The following is a 26,290-nucleotide window of genomic DNA, read 5'->3' on the forward strand; positions in this document are numbered from 1 at the left end:
TCTTAAAGAGAAGGGAAAATATGGCCTGAAGAAGGGAGACAAGCTGCCCAAATCACATCATAAATCAACAGCAGAACCAAGTACTGCAAAGCTGACCCTTGAACAACTAAGGAGTTAATTTGCATATAGCTTAGAGTCAGCCAACCATGGACTGTTTAGGACTATATTATTTACTACTGAAAAATATCCACACCCAAGTGGACCCGTGCAGCTCAAACGCACACTGGTCATGGGCCAACTGATTTTCCTCAACACCATCTATGTTGTCATCACAACACAAAGGCAGAGAGAGAGCAGCAGTGGCAGCAACAGTGGCAAAACGAGGGCAGCAATCACCAGTTGGGGGCTGACTGGGTGCCAGGCATCGTGGTGGCACGCTGTGTAGGCGACCTCACTTGATTCTTTCTTAGAACAATATGGATAGCGGGGCGAGGCAAGTGAAGGGCCTTTGACTTGGGTCACACAGTCAGTGCAAGGCACACTGGTCACTCGGCTCCACACCTGTCTGCCTGCTTGGTCTTGCTCTCTGATGGGTGGCTCATGGCCTCAGATTTTTAGCCCTCAAGCCTGCTCAGAGGTCACCTTCTCCATGAAGACTACTCTGAACATGCTGTATTCAAACCTGTAACCCATCCTCCCACTCCTCCCAAAGATGATCCTCCTTATGCTGCTCTTATCACATGACTTGACTTTTTGCTTTTGATGTTGATTATTAATATAATGTTTGTTTTTGATGTTGATTGTTCATATAATGTTTTGTTTTTGATGTTGATTGTTAATATAATCTGCACAGGGCAAGGCAATATAATCTGTTTTGTTTTTTATGTTGACTGTTAATATAATCTGTTTTGTTTTTTCACCAACATACCCAGGTGCTCAGACAGTGCTATCCAATAGAACTTTCTATAAAAGCAAAAATGCTCTTTAATCTGCTGTATGGTAACAACTAGCCAGAAGAATAAAACTGAGAAGTGGCAAATGCCACTTGAAGAACCAAATATTTAAATTTATCTAATGTTATGACTTAACCTTGTCACATGTGGCTAAGGAATACCCTACTGGATAGCATGGGCCTAAAACAAAATCTAGCACAAATACACTCTCAATAAATAGTTGTTCAATGAATGAATTTATAAACAAGTAAGGCATATTTTCCACATAGCCTACAGACCACTTTTCACTAAATTAGTTTTTTTTTTTTTTTTAATAGAATTAATGGCTGGAAAAAAGTTCAGATTAAGAAAACAGTTTGAAAATTCAGACAATATGACCAAAATAGTAAGTACAGATTTCTCAAAATATTGGCTCCTTGATGTCATCTGTGACTCAAAACCTTCCAAAACATTTTTTTGAAAACAGAGGGAAAGCAAACCAGTAGCACATAATGAAACCCCATTAGGACAAAAAACAGTGATATAGTTATGATTACTATAGCCAGGCAATACCTTTTTGACCTTGTTTTTTTTCTCATAGGTCTCTGAGAGAGGTTTTTTCTTCTGCTGAGGTGTGTCTTTGGAGAATAAATACTCAAATTCACTAGTATCCCGAATATCAGGTTCTTCTAAGGAATCCCATAAAGTTGGCGTAGAATTTTGGCTTAAAAGAGAAAATGGCAAGTTAAACGTAAGAACCAAAGAAAAGAGAACAGAATACAGTGACATCCTTAATTCATTTTTTAACTCCTTTAAAAACTCTAATGAAGCTTGAAGAAAAGCTTTTTATGATTATACATTTTTAAATCAAAATATACTACAAAGCATTAAAGCAAACAGAGGTTTCCAAAACAGAATGGTCCTTGTGCAAGTACATGTTGTTTCGAGAAAGAACCAGAGAAACCCCGTGGGGCCAGAGCGCCTGGGGTGTGTGAGCTGCCCCTCCCTCAGTCTGTGGCATTTTCACGATGGGTAAAATGGGCATCGTATAAAGGCTGCAAGTGAAGGGAAAGGGAAAGTGTTAGTCGCTCAGTCCTTTGCCACTCTTTGTGACCCCACAGACTGTAGCCCGCCAGGCTCCTGTGTCCATGGGATTTTCCAAGCAAGAATACTGGAATGGGCGGCCATTTCCTTCTCTAGGGGATCTTCCTGTTCCCTGGGACTGAACCATGGTCTCCTGCATTGCAGGCAGATTCTTTACCATCTGAGCCACCATTCTGAGACATTCCATGGGACAATTCCCAAATATAATGAAAATGGAGTGATAAAGTGAGGATTTATCCTCTTGTAGATTTTTTTCTATTTATTTCAAATATGGTTTTCGGGTTTAGCTCACATCAACTAAGTACAGGACTCAAATACGTATATAAATTCATATATATATATATATATATATATATATATGAATATGGCTGTGCTCATTTAGAATATTTGGTTTAAAATACACTATCTCAACAGTAGTATTAATGAAAACAAACAATGCCATTGCACCAGCCCCTACGGAGATCAGCTAAAGCACCCATGTGGAGACTGTTTTGTTTGTTTGCTTTTTTCTCTCTCTAAAAACAGATACAGCCTAGTTTTGAAACAAAGGGAGGAAAGAAGATATGGGAAATCAAGTTCAAAAGAACTGCCTCTGAGAATGGCCTTAGATGGATTACTATTCAGGCTCCTTTTAGTCAGAACATATTTTCTAAATATATACTTCCTTAACTTACTTTCTCAACTTACTTTCTCACCTTATTTTTAAACACTTTTAATGCCCAAAGACAGTTTACAACAAAGTCTTATCTACACATCAAATAGACACATCAAATGTGCATGTTTGTTATGATCCATAATATCTACAAATACTTATTTTTGTTTCAATATCTATCTTCCCAGTGAATGAAAAGGAAAGAAACTACTATTACATAGTGTGGTCCGTACAGTTTTTTGATACGAAATGACAATTTTTTTTGCATTTGAAACTGTTGGCAACACTGTCTTTTCAGGCCTGACTGTTCACATTTTGCTGTGTGTCTGCCTTTCCTGTGAAATATGACATTTGGCTTCTTGCCCATAACAAAACTGAACATTTGCTTTTCTCCACTTTTTGTGTTTTCCTATTACAAATAGCTGTGAAAAGAAGAGAAGCGAAAAGCAAAGGAGAAAAAGAAAGATAGAAACATCTGAATGCAGAGTTCCAAAGAATAGCAAGAAGAGATAAGAAAGCCTTCTTCAGCGATCAATGCAAAGAAATAGAGGAAAACAATAGAATGGGAAAGACTACAGATCTCTTCAAGAAAATCAGAGATACCAAAGGAACATTTCATGCAAAGATGGGCTCGATAAAGGACAGAAATGGTATGGACCTAACAGAAGCAGAAGATATTAAGAAGAGATGGCAAGAATACACAGAAGAACTGTACAAAAAAGAGCTTCATGACCCAGATAATCACGATGGTGTGATCACTGACCTAGAGCCAGACATCCTGGAATGTGAAGTCAAGTGGGCCTTAGAAAGCATCACTATGAACAAAGCTAGTGGAGGTGATAGAATTCCAATTGAGCTATTCCAAATCCTGAAAGATGATGCTGTGAAAGTGCTGCACTCAATATGCCAGCAAATTTGGAAAACTCAGCAGTGGCCACAGGACTGGAAAAGGTCAGTTTTCATTCCAATCCCAAAGAAAGGCAATGCCAAAGAATGCTCAAACTACTGCACAATTGCACTCATCTCACACGCTAGTAAGTAATGCTCAAAATTCTCCAAGCCAGGCTTCAGCAATATGTGAACCGTGAACTTCCTGATGTTCAGCTGGTTTTAGAAAAGGCAGAGGAACCAGAGATCAAATTGCCAACATCTGCTGGATCATGGAAAAAGCAAGAGAGTTCCAGTAAAACATCTATTTCTGCTTTATTGACTATACCAAAGCCTTTGACTGTGTGGATCACAATAAACTGTGGAAAATTCTGAAAGAGATGGGAATACCAGACCACCTGATCTGCCTCTTGAGAAATTTGTATGCAGGTCAGGAAGTAACAGTTAGAACTGGACATGGAACAACAGACTGGTTCCAAATAGGAAAAGGAGTACATCAAGGCTGTATATTGTCACCCTGTTTATTTAACTTATATGCAGAGTACATCATGAGAATTGCTGGACTGGAAGAAACACAAGCTGGAATCAAGATTGCTGGGAGAAATATAAATAACCTCAGATATGCAGATGGCACCACCCTTATGGCAGAAAGTGAAGAGGAACTAAAAAGCCTCTTGATGAAAGTGAAAGTGGGGAGTGAAAAATTTGGCTTAAAGCTCAACATTCAGAAAATGAAGATTATGGCATCCAGTCCCACCACTTCATGGGAAATAGATGGGGAAACAGTGGAAACAGTGTCAGACTTTATTTTTCTGGGCTCCAAAATCACTGCAGATGGTGACTGCAGCCATGAAATTAAAAGATGCTTACTCCTTGGAAGAAAAGTTATGACCAACCTGATAGCATATTCAACAGCAGAGACATTACTTTGCCAAAAAGGTTCGTCTAGTCAAGGCTATGGTTTTCCTGTGGTCACGTATGGATGTGAGAGTTGGACTGTGAAGAAGGCTGAGCGCCGAAGAATTGATGCTTTTGAACTGTGGTGTTGGAGAAGACTCTTGAGAGTCCCTTGGACTGCAAGGAGATCCAACTAGTCCATTCTGAAGGAGATCAGCCCTGGGATTTCTTTGGAAGGAATGATGCTAAAGCTGAAATTCCAGTACTTTGGCCACCTCATGCGAAGAGTTGACTCATTGGAAAAGACTCTGATGCTGGGAGGGATTGGGGGCAGGAGAAGGGGACGACAGAGGATGAGATGGCTGCATGGCATCACTGACTCGATGGACATGAGTCTGAGTGAACTCCGGGAGTTGGTGATAGACAGGGAGGCCTGGCGTGCTGTGATTCATGGGGTCGCAAAGAGTCGGACGCGACTGAGCGACTGATCTGATCTGATTACCATTTCTCTAACGTAATATTTGAGGCATTTAAGAATATATATGTGACATATGTAAGTTGTATAACAGATAGTGAGTACCTGTGAAATCGTCACCCGAGGGCTAGCATATTCCCAGTGAGGTACATGCATGTGTGTGTGCTCCTTCCTCAGCACCACTCCTGCCCACACTCACTCAACTTGAGTTCAAAACATGAATACCTTTAATGTTAAATGCTTTTCTCAGCTGCTCTTGGCAAAGGGGTTCTTGGTGGGAGAAGACAACCAGGAAATTTTGGAGCATGCTGCCTCAGAGCTGCTGGGCAGGGCCTCAGCAAGGTCTGGGAAGCTAAGGAGAGGGTGCCAAGAGGGAGGTGACGTCATGCACAAGGAAGATTATTCAGACCCATCCCCCCATCTCCTGCACCTGTACCATCTGGCCCCAGCTCCAAGGACTCTGAGTTCAGGTCAGCATGATGAGGGCGGTACCTCACTCATATACTGAAGTAAATTGGCTTTGGAAGCCACGTTGAGCACCTCATGACCATTTCCAACATTATGTCCATGGGAAAAGGCATTTGCAAAAATGAATCACAGAATTTTGGAATACCACTTCTCAGCAGGTTGCAGGCAACTGGGTTGGTGGGACAGTAACAAGGAGCTGCTCACAATGGACCATCTGCCATCATGGTCAACTTTTTCCTGACCACTGAATCAATTTTAGCTCAAAAGAAGAGGAAGAGGAAGGCAGAAGGAGGAGGAGGTGAGGGGAGAAATAATGGAGCAGGGAAGCATGCCGGCATAAGCAGGAAGGAGGGTGGAGCAGGAAGAGGGCAGAGGGAGAGGAAAGATGCTTTCTCATTAAGAAGGTACTTATGAGGAAGCCCAAAAAGGTGGCTGGATGAGTGTTTTTCTTTAAAAAAATAAAATAAATGGCTTTTCCCTACTCTAGAAACAGAAAACAGACATCAAAGAAAGCAAAACAGTGAAAGTTTAAAATCCCATTAGCTGGAGGAGAGGCAGTGTGTATATAATAGAGAAAATTCATTTTTTATTCCTAATTCCTCAGAAGACCAAGATCAAAATTTATCATGTATATTATGAAGTACTTACTCCTCTGGTGATACAAAATAGCACCTCTTTCCAAAGAACGATCCCAAATAATTTTACTTCTGTCCATAATGAGTAGTACACAGCATCTTCAGACCATTTTAATTTAAAAGATGTAGTCATGCTCTGAGGTACAAAGATATTTTGAGGGACCCATAATAAGAGACTAAACCCCTGTGCCTAGAACTCAGGCTCAAAGCTGACATGTTCACCAAGCAGGGATTTCCTTAAGTCCCAGGTCAGGAAAGTGGGTACATTTATCTAACTTTTCATTTAGCTCAAAATGGACCTGCTGGTAGCAGCAGGACTTCAAACTCCATAGGCCAATTCTTCCTCTGCAGCCGGCAGTGTCCACATTTCCCCATTTTATAAGAAAGTCGGTCGTTTTGGATTAGAGGTCGGTCCTACTCCAGCCTGAGCTCATCTTAACCTACCTAATTACATCTTCAACACGCCTATTTACAAGTAAGGTCACAGTCTGAGGGAAGGGGGAGGGGTCAAGGCCATTAGTAAATCAATTTGGGGGGAAGCAATTCAACTCATAACAAAACTGAAGCCCTAGATTTATGGCGAAGCTGATAAGAGCTTGAGCATTCAACTGTTTTCTCTCTCAAAATGTCCAACTATAGAAGGACAGAAAAAATGCAATGATTACCTCCAGCTTGTCTTTGTTGTCTTAAACAGTGAAGGACTCACATCTCCTAGTTGTTACTATTACGCCACTGATATGGTCCAGGCTATTATTTGCTCATGAAGTCTTATGGGAATGAAGCTGAGGCAGGTTAGGGAGACCCAAGTGTGGAACAGCTCTCTGTGCCCCCAGAACACACCATGCCAGGGCTGATGGGTGAGCTTCATCACCCTGGAATGACTGCACATTAATTTGAGAACACTAATAAGGGAACATGGCTCCAAATATTCTGAGAAATAGTTTCTTAGGAAATGTCAGCTGAGCCTTGAGTGGGAAAAGAGGAATGCTAGCTAGTACACTGGTTAATGGTAGGAGCTATTTCAGGACTATTTCATGGTTTTTTAATCATTCATTTGGGAAGTTTAAATATAGAGTATTAACATTAAAAAAAATACATTCGTGGCTCTTATTTTTTGATGAGAGGAAAGGGGCTAAATACAAAGTACACAATCAACTTGGTTCACCATATGCTAGTATCAAGGTGTGCCCCATCCCGCCCAGAGTGATTTCCATCTACTTGCTCACCGAATTGCATGTTATTTTGTTCACTATCCTGCCGTTTCTAAGCAGAATGTTACAGAAATAGAAAAATTTTATAATTTGGGGAATAAGTTCAAAAATTTAAGTGTGAAAATCTATTCTATATTTGCTGTTCTTTGCCAACAAATGAACTTCACACCTAAAGAATAGTCAAGAAGCCACTCAGTATCTTTCTTATTGTCCTCCTGATGGGCTCCAAAATGAGGCAGAAGAAATCCAATCAGATCTGTCTGAGTGGGAATTTTCAAGCAAGCATCTCTTGCTGCCTTACAGACCCACCATAACAACCTATACAAACCGAAGATGCTTTTTAGCTACCTATCCATTGGCACTTTCTCTAAAGGGCAACAAAGTATAAAAATGCGAGGGCGCTCAGTGGCGAGGGGTACCAGAGTTCAAGCAGAGAGAATTGATATTTTAATACTCCCCTCTAAACTCAACATTCAGAAAACTAAGATGATGGCATCTGGTCCCATCACTTCATGGCAAATAGATGGAGAAACAGTGGCAGACTTTATTTTTCTGGGCTCCAAAACCACTGCAGATGGTGACTGCAGCCATGAAATTAAAAGACACTTGCTCTTTGGAAGAAAGGTTATGACCAACCTAGACAGCATATTAAAAAGCAGAGACATTACTTTGTCAACAGAAGTCCATATAGTCAAAGCTATTCATGGTTTTTCCAGTAGTCATTTATGGATGTGAGAGTTGGACTATAAAGAAAGCTAAGCGCCGAAGAATTGATGCTTTTGAAGTGTGGTGTTGGAGAAGACTCTTGAGAATCCCTTGGACTGCAAGGATATCCAACCAGTCCATCCTAAAGGAGATCAGTCCTCAGTATTCATTGGAAGGACTGATGCTGAAGCTGAAACTTCACCTGATATGAAGAACTGACTCATTTGAAAAGACTGTGATGCTGGGAAAGATTAAAGGTGGGAGGAGAAGGGGACAACAGAGGATGAGATGGTTGCATGGCATCACCGACTCAATGGACGTGAGTTTGAGTAAACTCTAGGAGTTGGTGATGGACACGGAGGCCTGGCATGCTGCAGTTCATGTGGTCGCAAAGAGTCAGACACAACTGAGCAACTGAACTGAACTGAACTGATTTGAAGAGTTAATGACTCAGCTATGTCTGGTTCTTTGAATACAAAATGAAAAATTACACCTACTTGTTGAATATACACATCATAGGGCTGATGATACTATCCTAAAACAAGACAGATGTTCTAAAAATCTTCAGTGAACCTGAAGTATAGACTCAGGCTCAGTGTCTTTATGATTTTTCACTAATTTCAGGGATACAGGAGGAAACCCTAACATAGCTCTGGGCTCTTCTCTAATCTAGCAAATGAATATATGCCTTTAAGAAGGGTCTGACATAGAATATGTCATTTCTCCCAGTTATCAGTCCATAGAGAAAACAGAGAAGACCTGGTGGGGACATTCTTCCCAAAGCATTCTAGTCTCATTTATCCAAGGCATTCGCTACCATGTTTGAGAATGAGTGCCACACTGCAAAGACACTGAACGCATAAGAATACAACATCACCTGTGCAAAACCCTGCAAACTCACAAGCTGAGAATGGACCAGGGAGTTGAATTTACCTCTTATCACTTATTTGTATCCTAGTCCAGTACAGAGGCTTCATTGGACAACTGGGTTCAATGGCTGGCTTCCGAGGACACTGGCCAGAAGAAGGGCCAACTCCGAAGAAGAGTCCAGGCGGAGGTGGGGGTGCGAGTCCTGGGGGTGCTGGAGCAGGAGGAGGACCCCCGTTGTTGGGCAGAGGGAGAGAAGGAGGGGGAGGCGGGGGAGGAGGAGGAGGGGGAGGTCCAGCACTTGGAGGCAGAGGAGGTGGGGGAGGTGGTGGCGGTCCAGTATTCACAGGTGGCGGTGGAGGTGCTGGTGGCAAAGGTCCAAGTCCAGGTTGGAGGGGGGGCGGGGGAGGGATGGGTGCTGGTAGTGGTGGGGCAGGAGGAGGAGGGGGAGGGGAAGGAGTTGTTTTCTGCTGATTCAGTGAGCTGCCTTCCGCAGGTGGTACACAGGTGTCTTTGTTGTCATTTGGGGGAGAGAGTTGGCTTAAAGAGGAGATGTTCAGTTTTTTAGGTATTATTTGGTTACTTCTGGTTGTCTTGCCTTCACCTTCGCAGGGTTTGAGGAAAGTCTCTCTGTCTGTCTGGATGCACACATTTCTGAAAGTCTTTGGAGGGCAGTCATCATCCGTGGAGACACATACATCTCTCATCTCTTCGCATCCTCCTTGCCATCGGTGTTCTATCTCGTGTTTGAGATTCTCAATGGTTTCTTCTAGTCTTGCTGTTATTGCTGCATGCTCACCCCGGATGTGAAAGGCTTGAAGTTCAAACTGAGCCTGTAGAGATATCAATGGGAAAGGAAGCAAAAAATTTATAAAAGATCAGTGATCAGAAATAAAATATTGAATAGCATCCCCATACCACCAAAGCATAAGGCCGCACAGATATGGAAAGACAAGACTCATTCTTCTGAGAATGAGTGTAAATTTCACCTTATGAATTTTCCCAGGATTTAAATAGCTGGAGTAAAAACATAATTTCATCCAATCTGAGCTCACAGGCAACAATAACCATGGATTAAGGATAAAAGTAAAACAGTCATCTAAGAACTTCTACTGGTTTTAATATCAAATGCAAAAGAAAACTTTTAATAAAGATTTGAACATGACTGAATATACCTTTCATTACTTTTGGTTTGAGAAAAAGAACAAAAAAGGTCTGGAGATCCTTTTGGCTAGGAGCTGATACTCTTACGGTCATCCATAGAATGTCTCCCCTCTGGAGTTTCCAAAACAACACAGCAGAAAGAAAAAACTCAGGAGGAAGTTATGATACATGTGCTCTTTTTTTTTTTTTTTAAAGTTTCCTTATCAAAGCTGCCCATGATCAGTATTTGTGTCTGTTTATAATCATCCATAATATAGTAATTAAAAAAAAAACAATTTAAGTGCAAAGAAAATGAACCTATTAAGATACTCTATATTTTAAAGTATTTTATAGGATACCTGTCTTTTTAATGCTTATCTTTTCAGTTATGTCAATGCCTTGAATCCATTACTTTTCACTTACCAGCACAAACTAGCATACTCTTGGTTCTTAACTAGTCCATTTCCCAGCATTCGAAATTATTTAGCCGTTTACAGTTAACTGGGATGCAATCATTTACAAGTTTATTAGTTTTTCTAAAATTCAATTTAATAGTAATTAAGTATTTCTGGTGAACCTATTTAACTTCTTTCTTCCCCAATCAGACAGAAAACTCCAAAAGAAGAAATCAGGGCCAGTATCTGTGTCTTTATCTGTGTACCCCAGCAGCTAGAGAAGGAAATGGCAACCCACTCCAGTGTTCTTGCCTGGAGAATCCCAGGGACGGGGGAGCCTGGTGGGCTGCCGTCTATGGGGTCGCACAGAGTCGGACACGACTGAAGCGACTTAGCAGCAGCAGCAGCAGCAGCAGCTAGAACAGCAAATACATGGTACTGATGAGATGGATGGATAAAAACCACTGTAATAGTTATATTCAGTCACTGTCCCAAGAGCCTTCATTATGGCTTATAAGACGTAGTCCACAAATATCTAGAACACCAAAGGATATAAAAGTACAGTTATATCTTACATTAAAAAGGTGAAGAAATATTTTCAATGGCCTAGTCTGTCAAGGTCATGACACAAGAAAAGGTGGCATTGTTTGGAACATTAGTTCTGAGTAAGCGTTACTGTTGCTAAGGATAATATTAGAGGAAGGAGATGAATAGATTTCTAATCATTCTTAAAAATTTCCAAACAATGCCATCTTCGTGGAGTCATAGGCATAAAACGAGGAAAGCTTCAGCAGTCAGGAGGAACGATGTACTACAAATACAAAAACAAAAATACAAATACAAATACAAAAGTCCATCCAATCTTTCATGAGTTCTACTATCTGAAAGGAACTTCACGCTTCATTCAACTATGTGATCAAGATCATCTTTGTTTGGACATCCTACCCATCTCCATCTCCCTCTCCCGCCTACCTCCACCCATATTTCAGCCCTGATTACCATCCTAAATTATCACCAATATTTAAATTTCATTTTAGTGCCTACTTTAGTTCTGCCATAGCAAACTAAATGTTGAATGTTGTTCCTAACTTGTTCACCTAAGAAGGTGAACAGTCAGATAATATTCATTATTTATTTGGCTGCACCGGGTCTTAGCTGTAGCATGTAGGATCTTTAGTTGTAGCACATGAACTCTTAGCTGTGGTATGTGGGATCTAGTTTCCTGACCAGGAATTGAACCCAGGCCCCCTTCATTGGGAGAGCAGAGTCTTAGCCACTAGACCACCAGGGAAGTCCCAACAGTCAGATAATGTTGATGAGCCAATACTTTTACACAATCTTCACCTTCTTAATAATATGAAAGAGTTACAAAGACAAGCTCCAAAAGGAAACTTTCTTCTCTCACACAACTGGATGATATCTACCCAAAGGTCCCCACCTCTCCCATTTCCCACCTCTCAACCAATGATCTTTTAAGTTGGCTGAATCTGGTGAACACATCTATACAGACCATTTTGATGGCTCTGTAATTCATCTGCTTAGTGTAGTGGGTAGGCTCCTCCAAATTGGCTAGGCTCCTTAACCTCTCTGAATATCATTTTTCTCATACAGACATTGGGGGTAATAACAGAACCTCACAAGGTTATGAGAAGTACATGAGTGAATATATGTAAAACCAGAGAGGAGTCTCTGGAACACCAGAGGAAATATAGAAGTTTGCTACAATGGTAGTATTAATGGTATTACTACCAGTGGTGTTACTACTTATGGTAGTAATAATACAATGGTATTGTTTTGTCTCTTTGCTGCCTGACAGATCACGGAGGCCAGGGGCCATGTCATCTTGCTTTCAGCTCTCAGCACGTTTTCCAGCACCTTGCTCTATCCTTCTAAAGCAAAAAATAGATACAAAAATCCTCCTTTAATCTCTTCTAGCTGTTGCTCTTTCTTTTCTCACCCTCCCTCTTTTTCTTCAGAGTTTTTTTTTTTTTTTTTAAGAAAACACACAGCTCTTGCTTTATCTATTTTCTTATCCATGCTTCTTTCAACCAGTGACACCTTGATGCTAGCCCCACTATATTACTGAAACTCCATGATTTGAGTGTTACATTTGATCAGCATCTTTCAGTGATTTTGCCCTCTCGGCTGCACTGTTAAAGTTGACTGCTGCTTTGCCTTGAATTTCTATTTCCCTGATCGTCAAAATTCTCCACCCACCCCTATTTTCTTCCTATTTCTTGGCTCTCTTCAGTCAATCAGTGGACTCCTCTCCCTCCATTCATCCCTTAAATGTTGTTCCCCAGGCATGCTCCTTCCCATTTTACCTCACACTACACAATCTCTCTTGGTCACCCTGCATACTCATGAGGTAAATGACAGTCATTGACTCTATCGCAACTTCCAAACTGGTATCTTAAAACCATAATTCCAACTATCCTCTGAAACTGGTCTACCTGAATATTTTTAATCAGCCACCGCAGAGTCAGTATGTCTGAAAATGAAGTCATGATGTCAAAGCTTAGTCTCTTCGTCCTCTGAAATTCTTCTTTGCAATTAGTAGCATCAACATCCTCCCAATGATCTCTTTCATAAACCTGGATATCATGATAGATTCTTTGTTCTCTCTCATTCCTAACAGATTATCGATGAGTTTCATTAACTTCTCTGATTCATTCCTTACCTTCTACCCCCAATGCCTCAACTCTTCATTGGGTCTTAGTTACCTGGACAGTGACAAGAGTCATCTCAATAATATTCCTGATACTGGTTTAGACACATTCATTTTTAAAATTCATATCGTTATTCCTTAAAATCCCTTCAACAACTGGCCATTACTTATAAGCTAACATTAAATTTGTTTAACATGGCCACATTGAAAACTCTTCTGTGTTTGCCCATTTTGTCCACTCTTGGCTCCTGCCTCTTCTCCAAATATGCCCTAGATTCTAGTTCTATATAACTTCTCTCTCTCCCAGGACCATACTCATGCACCTGGCCTTTGTAAATACTGTCATCTCTTAACACCTCTTCTGTCTGCTGCAAACACCCAAGGTAAGGGGACAGATTATCAAACACAGATTCCATGGTGGCTTCCTCACAAACTGTACTTACTAATATAAAGAATAACCATGAAATTTCCATGTACTCCATATCAATATGCTCTAATAGCCCAAATAAAGAAACCAGTTACCTTTGTTCTTCCCTGTTTCACAACACGTTTTGATCATTTCAATTTCTTGTGCAGAAGCTCAACATGACATAGTAATTCAAAGTGATTAAATAATAAGCACCTTATTCATTCTCTATCTGTCCATATGTAATTGTCTTTAGTCACTCAGTTGTGTCCTACTCTTTGCTACCCCATGGACTGTAGCTCCTCTATCCATGGGATTTCCCAGGCAAGAATACTGGAGTGAGTTGCTTTTTGCTTCTCCAGGGATCTTCCCAACCCAGGGATCAAACTCATGTCTCCTGCATAGCAGGTGGATTCTTTACCACTGAGCCACCAGAGAAGCCCCTCCATATGTAATAGGGAGGAACAAATCTGACTCCATATTAGATCTGTTCCTTTTGCTTTAACCTGTGTCCTTTTTGCCTGTGCTTAGTCATGCTGGCTCTGTACCTTTTATAAAAGAATGTTGTCTATAGTCCGAAATATATAGGACAGCTTATTCTCAGGGATCTGACCTTCAAGAGTCCATTCATAAACAGAAAAAAACTTGCAGTAACAAAGAATAACATGTCTTGTTGGAGGTTTACAGGAACATTCCACCTAACAACTGATCATGCCCATCCCTCACCTTGCCTATAAGAGTGCTTTGCTGAAACCCTTTGGAGAATCCGGGGCTTTGGGGGCATGAGCTGCCTGTCTCCTTGCATGGTCCTGCATTAAACCTTTGATCTAAACATGTCTGGCCTCACTGTGTGCTGGGCACAGAAACTTGCATTCAGTAATACATATCCTATCAATTAGTTCAAATTGTTATTGGCTCTATTACAAATGGGGCTTTTCAGGTGGTGCCTGCCAATGCAGGAGATGCAAAAGATGCGGATTTGATCCCTGGGTCAGGAAGATCCCTTGGAGCAGGAAATGGAAATCCACTCAGTATTCTTACATAGAAAATTCTATAGACAAAGGAGCCTGGCAGACTATAGTATGAGGTCATGAAGCATTGGGCACGAATGAGCACGCAAGCACTATTACAAATAGGCATCTCAAATCTGTGCGTATTATAAATCAAGCCTTCGGGAAAAGTATCTTTTAACACTTTTTCACTCTACTTTCTGTGCCACTTTTACTTTGTACCTGGAAATCATATACTGTTTCCCGTCCTTTATCTACAGCCATAGCTAGAAGGACTGTTAATGATTTGATGAATCAAATACACAGAGTAGAATTTTCTGTTGAATAATCATGTACTCCCAGGCATGACCCTGAATATCTTTATGAAATGTCAAGTCCAGACCCTCACAGTCAAAATTACAGATAAGGATGGATCAAGGGAACATAACGCTTTTAAACCCTACTGACTCTCCTTTACTTTTGCACTGAATGTGCTGTTTGTACACGGTAGACAAAATGACTGCAAACCTTCCAATTATTTTAAAATAAATGTTCTTTAGGACACAGGAAGCATTACAAGTTTCCCTTTCCCCAACCTTCTCTGCTAAAAGTCTGTTGTTTTTCTGCATTTACCCTAACATCATTTGAAAGGAGGCAGGTCTAAGTTTTGACATCTTTCCAATCTCCCCTAAGTTTTATCTCCAAATTGCACCTGAATTTTTATCTATCTTCCATTATTTTTAACTTGATTGCTTCTACTACTTTCATTTTCAATCACATTCTCTTCCCACCTGCCATAGTCTATTAGTCTATATCCATTTTCTTCTAAGCAAGATGCAAATTCACAGTCTTTAAGAGAGCAATCCCAATTAAAACACTGTTCCAATCACCCTTTTCCTTGATTGATACTTTTTATCTGTTTAAGGTAATGGTTCTCAGGATGCTACCCATTAGAAATATCTAGAGAGCTTTGTAAAAAATTCTGATGGGGCCATCTCAAAAGATAATCATTCAATTGATCTGAGATGGTGCTGTTACACAGATGTCCTTAAAGCTCCCCCAAAGGGTTCCTGGGCAGCCAGAGCTGAAACCAGAAATAACTATTCTAAATCTTTATTCTGCTCCAAATATAGCTGAGATAGTATGGCATTACAATATTGGTGGAATTTTTTTGGCAATGACTTTTAACTTGGGTCATTGAAGAATCTCCAAAGGAATATGTGTTACTTGAAAAAGTCCCTTGGTAATTCTGATATATCCCCATAAAGAGACTATCCCTTCATTACCCATATTGAGAATAGTTATTTCATGCAGCAGATAAGCCTAAATTCTTTCCATGACACTCATGGCTCTTTAAAACCTGCCCTCTGCTTACTTTTGCAGATATTTCTTTATAGTTTCCCTATGGTGCACCAGTACAGATTCAAACATCCCATCAACTCCCACATCTTTATGCTTTTGCACATGCTGCTTCCTCTCTGTGAAACACCCTTTCTCTCCATTTTTGCCTAGTGAAAGCCCTGAAGGAAAACTCACTCCATTGCAACTGAACCTTCTGGCTTCAACTATTCTTGATTCTTCCTGACAAAAGTTTTCCTTTGACTCTGTTGCCAAAGAACTTCCTAGGTTCACATCACATTACAGTCACTTAGGTTTATCTTCTTTGCAAATCTAAAAGCTCCAGGCAGTTGGGGACCATGCCTTATTCATGCTTGAACTTTCAGAACACTGCGCACTACTTGGCTAGTGATCCTTAAATGCTTATTGAATTGAGTTATTTCTTTAGCTTTAAATATTAAGACTTCCTTGTACCTCTGTATTACCCAACCAACTAGACTCAAAAGCCTAAGGAAATGTAAAAACAGAGACATGTGGTCCCCTTCCTTCCCTGGTGGCTAAGACAGTAAAGAATCTGTCTGCAATGTGGGAGACTAGGGTTTGATCCCTGGGTTGGGAAGATCCCCTGGAGAAAGAAATAGCAACACACTCAGTACTCTTGCCTGGAGAATTCCAAGGACAGAGGAGCCTAGTGGGATACAGTCCATGGGTCTGCAAAAAAGTTGGACACGACTGAGTGACTAAAACAAGCACAACATAAACTATGAGATTTCATTGTTGTTATTACCTAGAAAATTCAAATAAAACCTCTAGATTTTTTTAAGTGTGGGTCTAAAAATTAATATTGATACTACTTAATTTTAACAATTCAAAATATTTAGGGTCAATAAGCATTCTCTTCACAATAAGCTTAACGGTTATTCCCATAAGTATAGTGAACTATGCAGTAGAATCCAACAGTATTTGTCATTCTAATCTGATTAGGAATTGGGCTCCAGGCAACTCCTGCAGTCTCCCCATGGACTGGTCCTCCCTTCCCCTACCAAATTCTCATTTTTAAAAAAATATCCTCCACATTACCACTGCTCAGAGATATCATCAGAGGAGCACACTGTCCTGAAACCCAAACAACAGAGGGAGATTTTGCTTGCCTGGCCCCCGCAAATATGTCTGTCAGAAAGAATTGGAAAAGTGCCTACTGATGAAAGACATCATGGTGGTACTGAGCACCGTGCAAAAATCACCCATTAACATTTTGTTGTTATGAACATCCTCTCCCAGTGGTGCTGCCAGGGGCCATTAAAAATTCAGGTTATCTGCTATACAATCTAAGTCAATTTTTCCCAGGGACTCTTGGAAATTCTACATTCTTCCAGGTTAGGGGAAGCAATTCCAAGGGACTGCACAGAAGCACAATGAAACTGCATCACTTCAGGCAAGTTCTAAGATAGTAGCCATTTCCACAGCCACAACTTCACCCTATCTCTTTCTCTTCAACTTTCCACAATACAGACAGTCCTGCTCATGAAAGCTGTATAAAGAGGCAAAGCACAGTATCATCTAAGCCATACAAAGAAAGAGTCCCAGCTCTCATGAATGCAAATCAACACGGGAGGTCAAGCAGACTCAGTACAGCTCTGAAACCATACCAGTGGTTCAGCCTGCAGTTCAGATAAAGTTGGGCATTACTTCTGAAATGTGATAGCTATTCCAGACAGGATTCTGAAATATACTCTGAAAATAAGCAAATAAAATTATGGACAGTCATCCAAGGAAATAGGAAGTCAAACAGATAAATCTTTGAAATCTGTACTCAAGTTCCTACCTGGGAAACAAGATAAAACCTCACTGTAGCTAGAGTGTTCTAGTGAAACAGAAGAAATAAAGTCATGACTCATGGGGGATTCTAATAATGTTTTCTTTCTAAGTTATTAATATCACTAAATCAGTGTAAGTCACAGAACGGGTATACCTTTGGACATCCATGGAAATGACTTTCAAGGTTTTTTCCTCTAAAAAATAATTTGAAATCTAATAAGCAAATCCAAGACTGCATATTTTTAGGCAAAGAACCAACATACTAATTCCTTCTCGACCAGGAAAGAGGACTTGGGAGTTTTATGTTGTGTTATTATTGTCACTAATGAAGCTACATGTAGCTCAATAAGGTATGTATGACATATTCCAGAATACATATGCATTTAGAAGCAACAGATGCTAAACCCTGGTCCTTAATACTATGACAAATTGAGGTTCTTCAAGTAATCACAGCAATCACATACTGTTTCTTTCTCAATTCACTCATTGTCTATGAGGAGTCGTTACCCTATGGCCAGTGCCCATCTGTCCACCAGTATCATTTTGGTAAGTAACTGTGAAGTAGGTTCCTCAATTAGGTTTGCTTCACATATTCTCAACTTTGTCTTTTTCTTGTTTTAATTGAAAAGGGGGGGAAATGAAAAAAATGTCATTTAAATAGCATTATCAAGTAGGAGCAAGAAAGGGCTAAGTTGCTGAGTTCTTTCTGGCATTAGAAGTGAAATTTATGCTTAAGACTGTAGGATTACTTATTGGAAAAGTAGTCTCCACATCTTTTACCAATGGAATAGAAAGCTTTCTGCTAGCAAGAAGAAGTTCAGGGGAGTGGTTGTAATAAATTTCCTATTTGTAGGCTTACTTTTCGTAGTGATGTTGTATGAACCAGAGAGACTGAACAAGTCTTCACTATAGCAAATGAGATGAGACTCTGGTCTCTCTACCATCTAACTTTCAATCTAGATTTAATGAGCATCTACAATGCACTCAATCTTGCAAATGTATATATACAGAAACAAGTCAGACTTTGAGAGGCTCAAATTCCAGCTGAGAAAAGGTATTTGTTTGAGTTGTTTTTAATTTTCAGGAAAGCTGAGCTGGTGTGGATTTTACACTCTTATTCAAACATGACGTTTTCATTGATAACTGAAGAAAACCAATGACCACAGAGGCCAGTTTGTCCGGCAAAGATATCCCCGGTTCTTTGTGTTGCTTTTATTATCCAGTAAAGAGTCACTTCAGGGCCCACTCCCTGAATGTATTTTCATGAGTAAGTAAGGAGGTATTTGGCTTCCCACCTTAATATTTGAACAAATGACCGATGATGTGTGCCTAGGCCACAATCACCTTCTCCTGGCCACTTCCAGTCTTCCCGGGGATTAGTCACTTGATAAATCTGCCATTGAATGGGTTTTAAATTATAGACTAATCGACAGGGAAAACAAACAAGATGGTTTACGTGTTTTTTATTAAGATCTGGGCTCTGGCCTAGGACGCCTCCTTTGGAGGAAGCTAGGAAGGGAAATGGCTTAAATTTCCAAATATTGCTCACCCCAGCCAAGAGACGTACTCATTATACAAGACATAAGTTGAGATGCCAGAAAAGGGCTCACAAAATTGAGTATAATCTTCATTTCTCTAAGTAATGAACCCAAGGAGAAATATTTTCTGCTCCAATTGGAAAGGCCAGGTCAAGTTAATGGGGTGGGGGGAAAAAAACAACAACACTAAAATAGTAATCAAAATGACTGGATTTAGTTTAGCATAGGACTGTTGTATGACTTTAAATTTGCTTATCTCTGGCCATCTTCTTCATTTGTAAAACAAACAGGTCAGAAAAAGATCAGCAGCTTACCAACCAGGTTTCTAGGGATCCATGGAGGTATTTCAGCAGTTCTGCAAACAGTTGTTGTTTGGCGGGGAGGGAGGGGGCTGTTTTTTTTAATTTAAAAAGGATATTTTAAAATAACCTTAAAAACAATGGATTTTAAAAATACATATAATTACACCAAAACCTACATATGTGGATACCACCAGCACACTAAGTCCTAAAGTACTTAGATTTTGGTTTGCTTGTTTTTTAGAGCCTTTGAAATACAAAGTTTTCTCTGACATCTTTCTGAATCTATTCAGATGATCTGAAAATGTACTGATCAGTACAGTAATAACTTTGTACTGGTCTCTCTCCTTTCCTTTCTTCCTCCCTTGTTTTAAATTCAGGTTTGTACACATACAAGAAGCAAATGGCTACCCACTCCAGTATTTTTGCCTAGAGAATCCCATGGACAGAGGAGCTGGTGGGCTACAGTCCATGAGGTTGCAAAGAGTTGGACAAGACTAAGCACACACACACACACACACATGTAAGTATATTCTACGGCACACATGCATCATATGCCACTGTGCATGGCCAGGGCTCAGGCTAGTCTGCTCTGTGCAGGACCCTATTTTGGCAAAATAGTCCATTGTTCAATGACAAGCACATGAATGGGCAGAGTAACAGATGATTTTAGCATTTAATTTTATACTTGGGGCTTTCTGACAGAGTGATGTTTATGATTAAAACGAATTCCAACAGTTCTTAATTGTTAACTGGTTCAATTGTAAAGTAAAAATTTCCTACAATTCATGTTTCAATCTTAGGGATTATTTTAATTGAATACAACCCTAGGATAGTAAGGGAATTTTTTCCAAAAACTGTTTCCATTTTTAACTATATATTTTGTAAAATGTGGTTTTTGAGATTTTGTTAGTAAAATAAAACATAGAAAGTCACTGGGTGCTGTGGCTAAACACGTGTACACTCGTGGCGGATTCATGTTGATGTATGACAAAACCAATATCGTAAAGTAAAAATAAATAAATAAAACACTTGTTAAAAAAAAAAAAAACTAAAAAAAAATAGAGAGTCACTTTGAAACCCAGATCTCAAAGTTCAATCAGCATTAGAAATTGTAGTGCCTTATGCTTTTTCAATGAATAAGACCCATAAAACTGTGAGATGATAATAATAAAATTGTGTTTTAAGTTGCTAAAAAAAAAAATTAAATAAATAAATAAAAGAGTCGACATTGAAAATCCCTAAATTTACATTTGTGCTCAAATTTTTGCAGAAAATAGCTGTAAAATATGTATCTTGACAAAAGATTTGTACCCAGAACACAGAACTCCACTACAATGAAAATAAGAAAACACCTCCCCTCCCAAAATGGGTAAAAGATATGAGGGACAGTTCATGAAGATGATACATGGATGATATATAAACACATAAAAAGATGCCCAATATGTTAGTCATTAGGGAAATGCATATTAAACCACAATGAGATACCACTGCATACTTACTGGAAGGGAGGGAGGAAGAGAGAGAGCAAGAGGTAACCTGGCCCATCTGATAACACCAAGTAATGGGGAGCACGTGGAGCAACTGGAACTCTCAGTTTGCAAACAGGAATGTAAAATGGTATAGCTACTTTGGAGAACTGTTTCTTGGAAAGTTAGATACACACTTTCCATATCACCCAATAATCTCACTGCTATTTGCCCAAGTGAAATAGAAATGTATGTTAACATGAAAATCCGTATGCAAATATTTTAACAGCTTTATGTTTACTTGCCTGTGATGGTTAATTTTACTAGGCCATGGGGTGATATTTGGCCAAATATTATTCTAGGTGCCTCTGTGAGGGTGTTTTGAGATGAGATTAACAATTGAATCAGTAGCTTGAGTAATCTGCTCTTCTTAATGCAGGTAGGTTTTATCCAATCCAGTACTCTTGCCTGGAAAATCCCATGGAGCCTGGTAGGCTACAGTCCATAGGGTAGCAAAGAGTTGGACAAGACTGAGTGACTTCTCTTTTATCCTATCAGTTAAAAACTTGAATGAATATAAAGCTGATGTTATTAAGAAAAAATTTCTCCAGCCTAAATACCTTTAAAGTGAGGCATCAGCTAATTTTCTTGCCTGAGGTCTGAAATATCAGCATTGGCTTTTTCTGGGTCTCCAGACTGCCAACTCACCCTACAGATCATGAGACTTATCAGGCTTCATGACTGTGTAAGCCAATTTCTTATCATCTCTCTCTCTCCCTCTCCCTCTCCCTCCCTCCCCCTCCCTCTCTCTCTCTCTCTCTCTCTATATATATATAAACCCTATTAGTTCCATTTCTGTGGAGAACACAGACTAATGCATTACCTCAAATTGAAAGCCACTCAAATGTTCTTCAGCTGCTGAAGGGTCAACAAGCAGTGGCAAATGCACAAAGAGGAATTCTAACCAAAAATTCTAAACAAAAGGAATGGACCACTGGAAGATCCAACAACACAGATGACTCTCAAATGTATTAGGTTAAGTGCTAGAAGCTGGACTCAAAAGGCTACAAACTGTACGATTCCATTTATTTGACATTCTGGGAAAGTCAAAGCTGTAAGGGCAGAAAAAATATCAGCAGAGGGGGACAAGGTTCTGAGTTCAAAAGAGGAGCTGTCTTCCAAAGGACACAAGGGCATTTTCTATGGTAATGAGAATATTCTATGCTTTGATTGTGGTTTGGTTATGTGATTGCATGCCTTGTCAAAAATCACTAAAGAGTGATTTTTATTGTATGTAAAATTCTAGCTCAATGAAAAAAGCATCTTGAAGACTGGCATTATGGCAAGTCATATGCACACATTTCTATAGACTTAAAACTGCAAACTAAATGCATTATAAATAAAATGCCACTCATCAATGGGACTTCCAAACAAGATTTTGTTTGTAACCAAATCTTTCTCTTTTAAGAAAACACATGTCAACAGACAGTAGAGTGAAATGAGTCCCCTAAATGTCCAGAGTTGCCTAGGTCTTAACAAGACACAAGTGTACAAATTTCCTAAGACAAAAGTTTAACTTTTTTTCACTGATGCTACAGAATTTTCACTTCTATGGCCCAATTTCCAGAGCTTTCTCTCCCAAGGTCAGGCTTAGGAGGGAGTGAGTGGCAGTCATCCAAGATGGCCACATTCAGCAGCATTCGAAACCAGCAGCTTGTGAGCACATGGCCAGGGGAGAATGAATGATTGACGGCTCACAGTCCAAGGCAGGATGTTACGGAGCCTTGAACACTGTGATGTCACATCTTCGGTGCTTTCGCACAGCCTACTTTCTATCTCATTACTCATAAGGAGTCCAACTTCCTCATAGTTGTTCATTAATAAGCACGTCCAAGGAAACAGGGTTATGTTTTTCACTTATGTAAGAAAAAAAGTACTTAACATCTATTCCCAGGCTACCATGAGAGTTTTATGTCTCTAAGGCAAGGATCAAAGTATTGCCTTGGATTTTCATTTTCTTTTAAGCAATAGACTGATGGTTTTCTTTTTTCTCTTTAGTTGCAGAGAAACCACCTATCAACAGTCTGTTACACAGTGCAATTAGAGCAGTTTCTTCCTATACCCAGAGGGTCTCCAAGACACAGGAGGCCTTTTATTCTATCAGTGTTTGTAAGCTGAATATCACCCTCCAGGTTTCTATTCTGTAAAATAAGGATGATATAACCTGTCTTTCTCCCTAATATATTTTTCATGGGACATAAAAGAAACTAAATAATATATTTGGAACAAATTAAGAAATACACTGACTGAAAAACAATGTAGAGTTTTAAGACACTGGATAGAACTAACAGCAACTAGTTAGATTTACAGCATACTGTCAGTTTGAAACTATGAAACTAACATAACCCATACAGCTCCCCATGGGTAAATATATATCTACATTCAAATGACCTTTAGAGGACAGAGTGTATATAATGTGGTTAAAATCAACCTTTCTTCTAAATAAACTGCATTAAGTGGAATCCATATACCATGAGAATACACAGAAAAATAAATTAGCATTGTATCATACAATAAAAGTCAGGCTATGACTTATATACAAGATACACTGATATTTATGACAAGATTTTTCTCAAGCAATTTAAACATACTCATTGATAAATACCTCATTCGCCTTTTTACCCCCTACTTGAAAAGTGCTCAAGTTCTCCTTTGTTTTCACCTCTAACTAATCCCCCCAACAAAAATCAGAATAATTGCCTTAACTCTGCCCCCCTCCTGAAGAAAAACATCTCCCATTATATTCACTGACAAACATCGTTCTAAAACATGTGCAGCTAGCTACTTTGCATCTTTATAATACCTTTGTGTATTAGGTTGCCACCATTTTACTGAAAATGCTGGCAAAATTACTGATGGCTTCCTAAGTTACCCAGTTCAGTGGATTTGTCCTCATTCTTCCTCTGTGACTTTGCAGCTGAACTTAAAAATGGCCTCTCTTGCTTTCTCTGACAATATCGCTCCATAGTTCTCTTTCCACCTTTGTGATTTTTCTACCTACTTTCTTTCCCCATTCCATCCTCTAAGTATGTCAATTTTATGAGGGCTCACATTTTTGTCTCTCTTGTTCACCAGTGCATTCCTAGAACCATAAGTACAGCCTGGCCTGTAGGGCCTCAGATACCTGTTGAATGAATAAAGGCATGCCTTTTTCAGGATCCCTGACTCAAGGGCTTCCTCGGTGGCTCAGTGGTGAAGAATCTGCCTGTAATGAAGGAGACGTGGGTTCAATTCCTGGGTGAGGAAGATCCCCTGGAGGAGGAAATGGTAACCCACTCCTCTATTCTTGCCAGGAGAATCTCATGGATAGAAGAGCCTGGCGGGCTACAGTCTGTGGGGTCACAAAGAGTCAGGCACACATGCACACATGCAACTGATTCTCAGAAGTCCTTAAAGCTATTGTGCCTGTGATTACCATGTTCAGCTATCAAAAAGAAGGCAAAGGGGAGGAGCTATTGAGTAGTACCTACATAAAGCCTATTGACATACATGATGACAAACCTTCTGATGTCTTTAACCACTGCTATTAAACCCTCAGTGATGTCCTCATTGACAAGGGCAAAGCTGATGGAGACCACGTTCTTTCCAACAACTCTCATGAAATTCATAAGCACTCGTAAATCCAGTGTCACAGGTGTATCTCCATTCAGACCTGGTAAGTTTCTTTCATTCAGTGGACCTCCAGACTGAGTTATCTTATAATACACACAGGGCCTAGATGAGAGCTAACAAATGTACTGACCCAAAGTGAGTCAGAACAAACATTCTACATCATAAGCATTCATAATACTATCATTGTGAATACCTATTACTAGTAAAGGATTTTTATAGTTCCAAACAAATCTCCATTTCAGAATAATTGAGGAGCCCACAAACATGTTTTATTCCATGTGTATCCACGTATTATGAGTTATTTTCTCATCTTCCTTGACTGGGACACACACCAAAATGGTTGGAACTGGGTCCACAGAAATGCCTTGATCAACAAAAAAGAACCTTGAAACAGCACCAATAATAATGTGGGTGACCAGTTTGTTCTTCATAATGGCTAGGCCTCTTTTTTGAGTTTCTATATAGTCATCCCCTGTATCTGCCCATATATGGAGGGCTGAGTGTACTGTACCATTTTGCATAAGGGACTTGAGCATCTGTGGATTTTGTGATTTTGAAGGGGTGCTAGAACCAATCCCTCAGATACGAAGGGATGACTATATAAGCAGTCAGACTTACAGAACATCTCCAGTCACAGACCCATCTAGAAAGAGGCTCAAATTTCTAGAACTATGTTTTCTATATTCGGAATATGTGCAATTGAGGGTGTAGATGGACTGACAGCATACAAGTGATAAAGTTCATCTGTAGCACCTAAGCTCCATACCTCTAAAAGCAGAGAGACCCAAAATAACATTCATTTTGAGTAACTAGAGAATTCTAAAACTCCGCAAAGGAAGTTTCCTGACCACAAGGCATCAATACTCATCATTTTTGGAAAGTTTTGGCAAAGTATCACACTGATTTATTTGAGCTCACGAAGATCTGATGTAATATTTAAAAACAGATTTCTTCTTTGTGTAAACATGAATTAGGAAAAATGTAAATCCCCCATCTAGGTTTATTTTTTTAATATGGATTTTAATTATATATTTAGAAATCTGGGGTGCTCAAAGCCTTAAACAGTTAAGATAATAAATGGAATTTGGCAGAACATTTGTTCTGATTACTAGATGTTTAATGATACTTGGAACGTCAAGATGCATGTGAAATTACACTCAAGTATGATGCACACAAAGTAACTTGGAAAGGATCAGATCTCATTTTGACTTGATTCTTTTCTCCTGGAATACAGACAAACCACATTCTTGTTTTCTTCCTGCATTCTCCCCCTTAGATTAAACTATATTACTTTTGACTGATATTCATCTCTGTAATTTGTGCTTTTTGAAAGGATAATTGTTACAAGAATTACATTTTCAGTTTTTTCCAGTAATTGGAAGATACAGCTTTAAATCAGTAGTCTTATTTCCTAGCTGATCAAACGTGGAACATAATTCACGAATTGTTTTCAAAACAAATTTTAACTACTCTACACAAAGTTTAAATGTCACTTTGAATTGAGTTTGACACTCATCTATAAACTCAGGTTTATAGATGACTATAATTTTTTCTCTCCAAGAATTCTTCCATGTTAAATGTTACAGCTATTCCAATTTAAAGTGTGAAAAGACAGGGGCACTATTACCTAAAAATGAATACATAATTTCTACATAAGTCATTCCAAAGTTAATAACTAAATATGAAGGTTAATGATGATATAGGACCAGCTATATAACATCTGTATCAGACCACATACCTGCTGCAGTATTTCATGAACATGCTGCTGTCTCATGGAATCT

The 26,290-nt window shown here is 39.5% G+C and overlaps 1 protein-coding gene across 3 annotated transcripts in view; it reads right to left on the minus strand.

Moving 5' to 3' along the window:
- The window catches only part of FMN1 (formin 1), a 467,756-nt gene that overhangs the window by 236,801 nt on the left and 204,665 nt on the right, over positions 1-26,290 (minus strand). For all 3 annotated transcript variants that reach the window (XM_070378266.1, XM_070378268.1, XM_070378267.1), the window contains 2 exons: positions 8,841-9,607; positions 1,446-1,596 (listed from right to left, as the gene is read on the minus strand). In XM_070378266.1, coding sequence (XP_070234367.1) covers positions 1,446-1,596; positions 8,841-9,607 — 918 coding nt within the window. The remainder of the gene's footprint in view (positions 1-1,445; positions 1,597-8,840; positions 9,608-26,290) is intronic.

This window comes from Bos mutus, chromosome 10 (assembly GCF_027580195.1).
Source record: "Bos mutus isolate GX-2022 chromosome 10, NWIPB_WYAK_1.1, whole genome shotgun sequence".
In the NCBI taxonomy this organism is placed as follows: Eukaryota; Metazoa; Chordata; class Mammalia; order Artiodactyla; family Bovidae; genus Bos; species Bos mutus.